This window comes from Mya arenaria, chromosome 6, assembly GCF_026914265.1.
Source record: "Mya arenaria isolate MELC-2E11 chromosome 6, ASM2691426v1".
NCBI classification, from domain to species: Eukaryota; Metazoa; Mollusca; class Bivalvia; order Myida; family Myidae; genus Mya; species Mya arenaria.
The window spans coordinates 46,114,841-46,128,444 of NC_069127.1; the positions used below are offsets into that span (position 1 = coordinate 46,114,841).

General features: G+C 36.4%; 1 protein-coding gene across 4 annotated transcripts in view; it reads left to right on the forward strand.

The window, feature by feature from the left end:
* Positions 1-13,604, forward strand: part of LOC128237368 (homogentisate 1,2-dioxygenase-like) — an 88,767-nt gene that overhangs the window by 1,697 nt on the left and 73,466 nt on the right. For 2 of the 4 annotated variants that reach the window (XM_052952835.1, XM_052952836.1), the window contains one exon: positions 8,208-8,279. The exons of 1 other annotated variant lie outside the window; for it this stretch is intronic. In XM_052952835.1, coding sequence (XP_052808795.1) covers positions 8,208-8,279 — 72 coding nt within the window. Of the gene's footprint in view, positions 1-569; positions 1,043-8,207; positions 8,280-13,604 lie in introns of all 4 variants that reach the window. One more of the 4 variants, XM_052952834.1, reaches the window with a different exon arrangement.

Consider the following 13,604-nt stretch of genomic DNA (forward strand, 5'->3'; position numbering starts at 1 on the left):
TAAGGGTCCGTAAGTCCAGCTGGCTGTTAACAATTGCTTGAAAGACAACTTCTCTAAAACCATCAGGCCAAGTTAATGAAACTTCACGTCTGTACATTTTCCTTCGTGTCCATGGTATATCCATGGAAATTCCATGGAAAAACTGACTGCAGAATAACCCGAGTATTCGGACTGACTTTCCAAAGTCATTTTCCTGGAAATACACTGGAAAAAGGGAAAACATAATTTTATGGGGAAAAGCTGTGGAACATGTATTGCTGAAAACCTCTGGAATTCGTATGGATAATACTCTGTGTTCTGGTATATGTCTAAAGCTGTAATTGTAATATGTTCTGCATGCTCGAGAGATATATACTCCACCTGTAGCCATATGTATTCAGTCGCTATAATAAACTCAGTACAGAAACATCTCTGTTGTTATACTTCATTAAAGAACCCAAAACATGGTGTCAGAGTGTTACTTTAGATATATATATATATAAAATAATTTATGGAATTGTAAAAAGATATCTATATTAATTCTTTGATCAAACTGGACTTACTTTAACAAAGAACCATGGACTTAACAGGTGTTCCACAACCCGCTATGGCAAAGGACTGCAATTTCACCAATGCAGAGGAAATGATCCGAGATCGAATAGTATTCGGTATCACCTCATCAAAGATCAGAGAAAAACTGATAAACACTAGTGCAGAACTTGCGATGGACAAAGCCATTCAAATCGCGCAGAACATCGAATATGCGCAGGAGCAATTAAAGTCCATGTCCGCGACTCCACCGGAGGCCCCAGTCCACGGTGTAAAGCAGAAAGGGTTCCGGCATAAGGAATTCCAGGGAGCGAGACTGAAAAGGAAAGGCCCAGCTAAGCTCAGACCTAATCCAGCAGCCAGTGTAGGAAATGTGCAAAGTGTGGTGATATTGAACACTCTCGCAGTGAGCCGTGTCCGGCAAAAGGAAAAACCTGTTTCAAGTGTAAAAAGCTGAATCATTTTAAATCGCAAAACGTGCATGAAGTTAATTTCGAACATGATCACTGCCAAGGTAATGAAAAATTTGTAGACCATATTAGAGCGAATGTAAAGAAAGGCCAGGCTTTTGTAAATGTTAATGTTGGTCCTCAGAAATTTCTGATTGAGTTCAAGTTAGACACTGGTAGCCATGTCAACATCATTCCAAAGCATTTGTATGATAAATTTAGGATGTACCATCCCATGCAAAAGTCCAAACATCAGTTACTAGACTATAATGGTGGTCGATTGAATGTTGCTGGTGTATGTTCTCTTTCATGTCAGTATGGAAAGTTCAAGCAGACCCTAGAATTTTTCATTGTGAAAACTAGATCTCCTGCAATACTAGGTTTACAAGCATGTCAAGATGTAGGTTTGGTCAAATTCGTATACACAGTAGGTGACAGTGCTCATTACCCAATGAAAACACTTGATGATGTGTTACCCAAGCTAAGTGGAGCGAAGTTTTCCACTAAACTTGATGCCTGGTCAGGATATTGGAATTTGAAATTGTCCAATAAGTCCTCGTTTTTGACTACTTTCAACAGCATAAATGGAAGATACAGATTTAAAAGATTACTGTTTGGTCTTTGTCTGTCACAAGATTAGTTTCAAAGGAAAATTGACGAATGTTTTGAGGGTTTTCCAGGCATCGTAGCTATTGTTGATGATATTTTGTTTTTTTGGAAAGACCAAACAGGAGCATGATGCAAATTTGAGATTGGTCATGAAAAGGTCAAGAGAAATGGGAATCAAGTTTAACCAAGATAAGCTTCATGTTAGTGTTAGTGAAGTTTCATATTTTGGTCATGTTTTAACATGTGATAGTCTAAAAGCAGACAAATCGAAAATATCTGCTGTAGCAGAAATGAGCCCTCCACAAAGCAAAGCAATTTTAGAAACAATTTTGGGTATGGTCAATCACTTATCGAAGTTTGCGCCAAACTTGGCAACAGTCACAAGTCCTTTAAGGCAGCTTTGTGCGAAGAATGTTCACTTCCATTGGGAAAAGGAACATTAGGAAGCTTTTCAAAAGGTGAAGGACATAACGACAAGTTCTCCTGTACTTGCATATTATGATCCAAAGAAGCCTTGTACTTTGCAGTGCAACAGCAAAGTACAGTTAGGTGCCACATTGTTACAAAATGAACGTCCAGTGGCATACGTGTCAAAATCATTGATGAAAAGCGAGCAAAACTATGCTCAAATTAAAAAGGAAATGTATTCCATTTTGTTTGATTGTCGTAGATTTGAGCAATACATCTACGGCAGAGAGGTCATAGTTCAAAATGATCATCTCCTATTGGTTTCTATCATGAAAAAAACATTATACCAGGCCCCAGCTAGGTTACAAAGAATGATGTTACAACTGCAAAGGTATAACATCAAATTGGAGTTCAAGAACGGAAAGAATGTGCCGTTGGCTGATGCTCCGTAAAGGACACTTTCCCTGGTTACTCGGAAGGTATGGACCTCCAAGTGCATTTGGTCATGACAAACTTACCTATAACTGATAGGAAGTCAAATGAGATAAGAATGGAAACAAAACTAGACAAAGGTCTTAGCGTCCTTAAAGATACAATAATGGTTGGCTGGCCTAACAAAAAAGCACATTGTCCTGCAGAGGTTACAGAGTAATGGAATTTCAGAGACGAAATGACATATATTGATGGTCTTATAATGAAAGGTGATAGGATCGTCATACCCAAATCCCTTTGGCAGGAAATGTTGAAAAATGTCCATGTTGGACATATGGGCGTAGAAAAATGTTTGCAAAGAGCCCGAAATTTATTTTTCTGGCCTAGGTTAACTTCTGCGATCAAAGAAATGATTTCATTGTGCCCAACTTGCTTAGAGGAAAGGTACACTAATGCAAAACAGCCTTTAGAACCACATTATGTCCCTGAACATCCTTGGTTTAAGGAAAAGGAAAAGACTATCTCATTTTTGGTGGACTATTATAGTCATTACTTTGAAGTAAAACAGTTACCCAATGCAAAAAGTCAAACTGTCGTAGATAGAATAAAAGGCATATTTGGTAGATTTGGTATACCATATCAAGTTGTCTCTGACAATGGTCCATGCTATGCAAGTCATGAATTCAAGAAATTTGCAAGTGATTGGAATTTTGAGCATATTTTGACTGATCCATATCACAGCCAGTCAAATGGATTAGCTGAGAAATATGTTGGTATTGTTAAACGCATTTTGTCAAAATCAATGTCTGATGGTCAAGATCCTATGACAGGTATTCTGGAATACAGAGCAACACCATTGGAATGTGGTTACTCACCAGCACAGTTGTTAATGGGCAGACAGCTGAGATCAGTTATACCCACTATCAAGGAATATGTAACACCCAAAATACCTGACCATGATTATGTCAAACAGTTTCTATCTGAACAGTAACAGAAAGACAAGAGGTTGTATGATAAGAATGCGAAGACTTGACAGCCAATTCAAGTTGGTGATTCACTCAGAATAAGGCTAGGTAAACTGTGGAAACCGGCAACATGCATTGCCAAACATAGTGAAAGGTCATTTACTGTTCAAACTCCAAATGGTGGTGAATATAGGAGAAATAGAGCTCATTTAATGAAAACAAATGAAACCCCACAAACTCCATTGATTTCTGATAATGATAAGATTCATTCACCAGAGATAATTCACTTACAGTAGAAAGCAATGTTAACATCCGGGGAACCAGTCTAGATGATCCCCCAGAATTTCCTGAACTTGATATAAGTTCAAACCCCCAAAACACCCTGGACATTCCATGGAAAATTTCTCAGGACTGCGGAATATCTGGAGTATTCAGACTGATTTCCAGAGTTCTCCCTGAAATACCGTTGTGGAAAAAGTGTGGAAACTTGCGGAGATTCCATGGAACTTTTGTAGACTTTCCATAGTCCTGTCTATTCTTTTTTAAGGAAAAAATCCAAATGAATCTGAAATAGTAGACAATACAAATCTCATATTGTTCTAAATTTTACTTTTCTCTTTCAAAACAATTAGAAATATAACAATATATAACTAGAATTGTATCCATAGGACACAAATGCTCTCACATTGGCCCACAAAAGGGAGTAACACAGGTTCAAAAATGTCAATTTTCAGTAATTCAAGGGCCCAACACTGCTTTTACTTGAGATATCTACAAACAAACCTCAGGTGCACAACCAGCAAATTTATGTTTAAGTCTTCAATATGACATTCTCACCACTCTTTTTGGCTTAGAATCTCCCAAATTTGGCCATTCCCCTTGTTGAAACACTGTATTTCTCTGTGATGAAATCTGGTAAAAAGGGGTGGTGCTGACTGGCTGACTTATAATGCCATATGGCCCACATTTGTGTGTCATTTTTCTTATATAATACCAAATGTTTTATATTGCCATTTAATATATTTTTGCTTTTGATGAGTTTAATTGAACAAAGCAAAGTAGTACTCACCTTTTTTATGACATCAGCGGTCCATATGATATTTTTGACGAGATCCGGACCGCAAAAAATATGACATGGACAGCTGACGTCATTAAACTGGATTTTGATTATAACATACCGATAATTATACAGTTCAGCAGACTTCATACATACAAAGAAGGGACTCATTTATGTAAGGTTTAATATTTATTAATATTATGTACTATTAAAAGTTAAAGGTTTACAAAGTTAAATGTAAAAACACTATTAACACATTATGACCTATTTTATAATAAGGTTAGCTGACAATAAAGGATTTTTACACAATATCAATGAATGATACAACCAACAACAATTTAAGGTCAAAACTGCAGTATTTTTTTCTATGAGAGCTAATCAAATTATTACCCATACAAATATACATATATGGAAATTTCCTTTCTGATAAAAAACACTGCTATGGCAATTCAATATAAGATAAGTACCATATAGTATGTCCATTTTGGTAAGGTAGGATCCAGGACAGGCCTCAGGTAGTACTTCACATTCGACTGGCCTCATTACAGCTGAAGACAATTTTTTATATGAGCTTTCACTCAAATGAACAAGGGGCATAACTTTACTTGAAACATTACTTTAATAACATCAACTTAGCATCCTAAAGCATGTCAAGGAAATCAAACATTTAAAAAAAAAATTACCATTTCCAGATATCTGACCAAGTAAATAATTTTAATTCCTGATATTCAGTTATAAATTAAGAAATAGGCAGATACGAACTTATTTTAACAAACCTCTGTAGGTCACAAACAGGAAACTATATTTTTTTTTGTAAACCTCTTGAGATTCTTGACCGTTTTTATTTCAACTCAGTAGGTTGGCAGTGGAAGCTTGACTTAGGTCTCACATTATGATTTTTCTTTCTTAAAAAAGTACATGCACAGAAATACAAACACAACAGTCCATCTTTAATTATCTTTAAATAAAAACAAATGTAACAGCAAATTATATTTCCATTCAATTTTAAGTTTATGTTGTGTCATACACAGTTCCTTAAAAAGTCAATCAATACATTATACTGAGTTGTGTTTTGATAAATATTTTACAGTATGATATATTCTTTAGATATATAAACACAATTATTATGAAGATTGAATGGACACAGAAGAAACAGTGACTCACTGTCTAATTTGTATCTTTAAACTTACCAATGATGAAATTCACTATTAATTCTAATAAAACTCCTTTTCACATCTACAAAATGTAGGCTTGCATGTCAACTTTAAATTACTTGGTATTCCAATGTTTATAAAAGCACAACCTTAATATTCTAGTTGCTTTTATATCACAAAACATGAGGTAATTTCAAAAGTTTGAATTGTGAGGAAGATTTGATCCAAGTGTCGCTTGCAAAACCCGTGTCCCTACCTCAAAGGTCAAGGTCACACTTAGAGTTTATTTACAATGGAGTGCTGCATATAACGACAGAGTATAGGTTGTCGTGTCCGGCCTGTAACTTTCCCTTGTATGGACAGATTTTAAAATAACTTGCCACATGTGTTCCACATACCAAGACGACGTGTCGCCTGCAAGACCAGTGTCCCTACCTCAAAGGTCAAGGTCACACTTAGTGTTTATTCACAATGGAGTGCTGCATATAAGGACATAGAGTATAGGTTGTCGTGTCCGGGCTGTAACTTTCTCTTGTATGGACAGATTTTAAAATAACTTGCCACATGTGTTCCACATACCAAGACGACGTGTCGTGTGCAAGACCCGTGTCCCTGCCTCAAAGGTCAAGGTCACACATAGTGTTTATTCACAATGGAGTGCTGCATATAAGGACATAGAGTATAGGTTGTCGTGTCCGGGCTGTAACTTTCCCTTGTATGGACAGATTTTAAAAAAACTTGCCACATGTGTTCCACATACCAAGACGACGTGTCGTGTGCAAGACCCGTGTCCCTACCTCAAAGGTCAAAGTCACACTTAGTGTTTATTCACAATGGAGTGCTGCATATAAGGACATAGAGTATAGGTTGTTGTGTCAGGGCTGTTACTTTCCCTTGTATGGACAGATTTTAAAATAACTTGCCACATGTGTTTCACATACCAAGACGACGTGTCGCGTGCAAGACCCGTGTCCCTACCTCAAAGGTCAAGGTCACACTTAGAGTTTATTTACAATGGAGTGCTGCATATAACGACAGAGTATAGGTTGTCGTGTCCGGCCTGTAACTTTCCCTTGTATGGACAGATTTTAAAATAACTTGCCACATGTGTTCCACATACCAAGACGACGTGTCGCGTGCAAGACCCGTGTCCCTACCTCAAAGGTCAAAGTCACACTTAGTGTTTATTCACAATGGAGTGCTGCATATAAGGACATAGAGTATAGGTTGTCGTGTCCGGGCTGTTACTTTCTCTTGTATGGACAGATTTTAAAATAACTTGCCACATGTGTTCCACATACCAAGACGACGTGTCGTGTGCAAAACCCGTGTCCCTGCCTCAAAGGTCAAGGTCACACATAGTGTTTATTCACAATGGAGTGCTGCATATAAGGACATAGAGTATAGGTTGTCGTGTCCGGGCTGTAACTTTCCCTTGTATGGACAGATTTTAAGAAAACTTGCCACATGTGTTCCACATACCAAGACGACGTGTCGCGTGCAAGACCCGTGTCCCTACCTCAAAGGTCAAAGTCACACTTAGTGTTTATTCACAATGGAGTGCTGCATATAAGGACATAGAGTATAGGTTGTTGTGTCAGGGCTGTTACTTTCCCTTGTATGGACAGATTTTAAAATCACTTGCTACATGTGTTCCACATACGAAGACAACGTGTCGTGTGCAAGACCCATGTCCCTACCTCTAAGGTGAAAGATACACTAAGTGTTTATTCACAAGGGAATTCTGAATATAAGGACATAACAGTGTAGGTTGTCAAGTATGGGTGGTATTTTTTTATGTTCAGAGGCAATTTAAAATAACTTGCCATATGTATTTGACACGTATAGGCAAGATCAACTTTTCATGTACTGACCTTGTTCGTAGGTCAATGTCACATTCGGGGCCATTCGTCACATACTGTGACAGCTCTTGTTTGTCATAAAACATCAATTTTCGAAAGTACCGTTAAATATGAAAGATTGCAATTTGATCCTTTGTCAGAAGTCTTATATCACTGGTTCATACATTTACACAAAACTTGCTCAAAAGAAGTTGTCAAAACGGTCCATCTGTAATAGTGCAGCTTTAAAATTGTAAGGGTAGAAACTAAGTCCTTAAACTTTGCCGTTATGAAATTCCTACTTAATGCTAAGTGTTGCGTACGTGACCTTTAACTTTATGTAGTGCCTAAATGTTCAACCTACTGACTGAATTGAATGTGACTGACCAGAGTCACAGGGAAAACTCAACCAATTAGGTAAAAGTGAACAATAATATCATAAAGAATAGTATTCATTCAGATAAAACCCTATTGGTTTAAGTAATAAGAAGTAATATGTCATATTTTTCATAAGAAAATTCACTCACTTTGAAATTCAGCACCATAATATTTCTAATGTAATCAATTTGCATTAGGCCGGTAGTTAGCATAATTCTAAATGATGTAATTTAAATATATTATTTTCTGAGATATCTATATGCTTTTTTACCTCAAGGCATTTATTAGTGTTCTTATAAAAACAAAAACATTACTTCATTTCATTCAGTTTACTTCGTTGACATGATTTTTCTTTCAAGTGCATGTTATTTTATTTTTTCCTGCAGTACCTTTCTGGGTTTGGTAACGAGTTTGCTACGGAGGATGCCAGATGTCCAGGAGCTCTACCTGATGGGCAGGTCTGTACATGCAGTAACAAGCATACACAAAACACTTAAAGCTAGATTTCATATCCTCACAATGGTCTTGAAATTAATGGGGCAGTTGGGCTATTTTATTTTTATGTTCCCGAACTGTGGCATATAGTAACTGGACAGTCCATCTGTCTGTCTGTCTGTACATCTGCTTAAGCAGAGGGACCTTAAACCTGGTAGGCAGGTTGTTCATGGCCAGCAGATGAATCTTATTGATTTTGAGGTTTGTGAATCAAAGTTCAAGTTTGTGGTGACAGAGAGCTGAAAATCTGTTTCCGATTAACTGTGAAACACTTTGGCCAAGGGACCTCAAAGGTGGTAGACATGCTGGTCAAGATAATCTTATTAATATTGTTAGTCATGACCAGTAGATAATCTTATTAATTCCGTGGTCAGTGGGTAAATGTTCAAGGATGTGATGACCTGCAGCTGAAATATTGTTTCCAATTATTAAGTGAATAAAAATTGGACCCAGGGATCTCAAACTTGGTAGGCATGTTGGTTATGACCAGCAGATAAACCCTATATATTTTGAGGTAAGTGAGTCAAAGGTCAAGGTCGTGGTAATCTTGAGCTGATAATTTGTTTTGGCTGAATAACTGAAAAAAGCTCGCTCATAGGGACCTCAAACTTAGTAGATAGGTTGATCATGACCAGGAAGGTAAATCCTATTGATCTTTGGTCAGTTGGTCCAAGGTCATGGTGACCTTCAGCTTAAATAAAATGTTTTCAATCAATTACTGAAGAAAGCTTGGGTAAAGTGACCTCAGACTTTGCAGACAGGTCGGTCATGACCAGAAGATGAACCCTATTCATTTTTAGGTCAGTGTGTAAAGATTAAAGTGACTCGCTCATGTTTTTGGACCAAAAATTAGTTTTCCAGGTAAAGCATCTGAAAACACTTATTTTATCATTATTTTACTCTACTCTTTACGAAATTTCAGATTAAAATACAGTTATAGAATAAAAAAGTATTTTAGTTTTAGTGTGGTTCGAACCAGCGGCGGTAAAGTCAAGAAAACAAGAGGCCCAAAAGGGCCTATGCTCTACTGGCTGGGTTTGTGTGGTCAACATTACTGTTTTCGAAAAGAACCAACCTCTTATGGATATCTGAATACTGTACAAGTTTCATCGAGATACACTCAAAACTGAAGACTTTTTTCAAGGCCCATAATCTACGCATGCAATGGGCAGATCTAGCTGGTTTTCGAAAGGAACCGAGCTCTAATGGATATCCAAATACTGTACAAGTTTCATCGAGATACAATCAAAACTGAAGACTGTATCGTGTTATCAAGCAATTGTTTACACAATAGCATTTTTTTATACTATCAAGGCCCATAAACTAGGAATGCATAGGCGGATCTGGTTTGTTTTCGCAAGGAACCAAGCTCTAATGGATGTCTATATACTGTACTAGTTTCATCGAGATACAATCAAAACTGAAGGCTATATCATGTTAACAAGGAATTGTTTACAGGCGCACTGATTTTTTATACTTTCAAGGCCCATAATCTAGGCATGCATGGGCGGATCTGGCTGGTTTTCGAAAGGAACCAATCTCTAATGGATATGTAGATACTGTACAAGTTTCATCAAGATACAATCAAAACTGAAGGCTGTATTTTGTTAACAAGGAATTGTTTACAGACGCACTGACGCACATACCACCTACACATTACCATCGCATAAGCTCTTCTGGCCTTTGGCCAATAGAGCTAAAAATAGAAAACAGCCAGCTAGTCCACACAGCCACCGGGACTTTAACAAAAGTGGTGGATTTGCTGACTCATCAAGGATACGTTGATAACATCATGTGATAATGTCAATCAACCAATCACGCAACACCACAGCCGTAATTAATTTTCAATCGTGCTATAAACGCGAACGAAAATATTGGTCTTCAAAGACCATATTTGAGCAAATATTAACATTTCCTGAAGAGTTCCAGCTTTTGGTAGTTTTGTTTTAATACTCCTAATGATTTGCCACACTTTATTTCATACTTTAAAAAAGAGTGCATTTTACAAACCATGACACTGCGGAAAATGGTTGAATATACGGGAAAGAAAAGTCCCGTACATCTTGAATATACGGGCGTGTTCGGACCCGTATATCCACATGTACGGACCCCCTATATTAATACGTATAAGGAACACCACGTGTACGGACTTCCGTATATCCATTCCCGTATCTTTGGAATTACGGATAGTTTTAGATATTTTAATTTCGAAAAAAAAAATGTGCAATCTTTTTATGTTATTAAGCGTGTTTTTGAAGAAATACACATTTTATCCATAGAATGTTTTGACAAAATATATATGGATATACGGACCCCGTACATGCAACGTGTACGGGATGGATATACGGACCCCGTAGATGCAACGTGTACGGGATTGATGTACGGACCCCGTACATTCAACGTGTACGGGATGGATATACGGACCCTGTACATGCAACGGGTACGGGATGAATATACGGACCCCGTACATGCAACGTGTACGGGATGAATATACGGACCCTGTACATGCAACGTGTACGGGATGAATATACGGACCCCGTACAGGCAATGTGTACGGGATGGATATAGAACTCTGTACACGCACCGTGTACGGGATGGATATACGGACCCTTACACGGAACATGTACGGGATGAATATAGGGAGCCCGTACACGCAACGTGTACGGGAAGGATATAGGACTCCGTACATGCAACGTGTACGGGATGGATATACGGACCCGTACACGCAACATGTACGGGATTGGAATACGGACTCCGTACACGGATGAATGTACGGACCTTATACGGGATGGACAAAGAAAGGGTTTGACCGTGTTAGACACAAATGATAAGAAATAACAAATACATGCTGTTTTTTATAAAACATTATTTATAGACATAAGAAAAACTACTATTTATATAAATTCATAAGATTTAAAAATATCATGTTTGAGTAATCAATGTTTAATGTCATTCTAGATCTGCCTTAACATAATCATTTCATTGTGGCATTTGCTCAAACAAAATGTTGTATGATTAAAATTCCACTGCCTTGTCAAACAACAATTTATACAGGCTGTTAAAACAAACGTCCAGAAAACATAACACAACTAATATGAGTTCCATTCCGTGATTTCTTGGCTTCAGGCATTAGGTCAAATTGCGCACAGACATCAGGTCACTGAAAAAAGAAATTATAAGAAAGACACAACAAGCTTGTGGCGTACAGACATTTGAAATGCAGATTTGATATAATACAGCAATATGGCAAATTCATCACCATGAAGTTAGAAAACCCCGTGATAGAAAAACCATTAGAAAATGTGACACAACCTATATATGTCTAAGTCTAGACTTGTTAAAAATGCACTCTCAAAGCATTAAAAACTGTAATTTTTGGCAGTTTTTTAGCAATTGACTGTGATCTTTGTGCTTGAATTGAAGGAATTTCCCGTGCAGAAATTTATCCTGGTCTTCCCAAAATCCTGGGAATTTCCTGAGAACCTCGTGATTCCTGGAGCAGGTATCCTGGTATTCCAGGCACACCAGGATTTTTTAGTAACCCAGAGACAAGGACCAGGACAATTCCAAGATACTCCAGGACTTTTCTTTTAGCAAATAAGATAACCAGGAATTTATCAGTCAACACCAGGAATTTTACATTCAAACTATCCTGAAAGTCAGGAATTTAGTTAAATTCTCAAAAATTCAGCAACAAAACAAAATTCCTTGTTTATCCTGGTAGCTAGGAAACATTCAAAAGTAAAATTCCTGTTTTTCCTGCAATAGCAGGCATATTTCAAAAAGAAGGTTTTGTTCAGAATAACTTAATCTTCATTCTCATGAATACAATTAACTTTAATATATAACTAATAACTAATTTAGAATACTGTCAAAATCATTTCAAACTATAATATATATATCTATATAAATAAAATACAAGTAACTGTTTTTTATTGTATTATTCCTAAATAAAACCATGTTATATTTTGTTCTATCATACATTTATGGCAATTAACACTTATATTTAAATGAACAGAAAGTATACTGCTGAAAGGTTTATTATTGCTCATGTTCAAGAATTTTTTCACTCTTCATGAGTCCAGGTGTTTCACATCCTGGGCTTATCAGCCCATTGAAAGGTCAGGCAGAAAGCTTCCGGCAGAGATTTATCTGAGCCAATCGGCATCAGGTTAACATTCATTTGTTTAGGAAATTCAAATGTATGGAGAAGAAAGTAAACATGGTGGTTTCTGAAGCTTTTCATATTTTGGATGGATTAACCTTTTTCCTAATCATTTAAAAGGTAAGAACAGTTTCAACATGTAACTTTAATACCATTACACAGTAAAAAGAACATAAATACAATATGGTTAGTGATAAAGTTAAAGTTTTTGCAATTCTTTATCTGACAGCATTTAAAGATTCTGTGTTATGCTCTCTTTTACCTCCATTAACACAATGTTGGGATGTTTTGAAGTCTCATGACTGTAAAACATTGTGTGTAATTATATGAATATATGCACAAGTGCTTAATTACATGAAAGTATAAGCTGCATTTAACTTTATATTCTCTTTTTTATGTTAGTTTTACAATTTTAGAATTGAGCTATCATTAACTTATTATTAATGATCATGTGGGTGTGTATATGCATTACCTTACTATTTTAATACTATAGATGACCATTGTTGTGTCTGTGGCAAAGATGAGGATCCTGTGACCAAACAAGATAAAAAATTGATGGGAAAGTTGGAAAGCTAAAGAACATTAATGGCAATCCCTGCTCAACCACATGGTAGGTTGCTGAATATCTGTTATTTAATTTAGTTTTTAGTTTTCAAACTTTATTTTATTTTTATAAACATGAATGTGAAGCATAAAGTAGAACTATTAATTATATAATAACAATTACATTCCTGATGTAATTAGCTATAGATCATGGCAATAAGCATATATTAGGGCAACACTTTAAGGCAATTGCAAATTGAAAGTTTGTGCATGTAAAATGCAGTTTATCACTACCAAAGTTTGAGCATTAATATTGTTAATATCGAATTCTAGGAACCATTTTTATGTAAATATGTAGTTTAAACCTTTGTCTTAAGTCATTACCTTTTATTTATCTGCATAAATTGAATTGGATATAACATACATGAAATTTAATTCAGAATCTAACAATGACCTTTGATCAATTGCTCTAACCTGATGTGGCCTATTTAAAGAAATTATAAAATATATACAAATTTTCATACTTTTTTCAGATGTGATGCACAAAAGGTTCGGTGTGAACACAAGTGTCATCTAAATT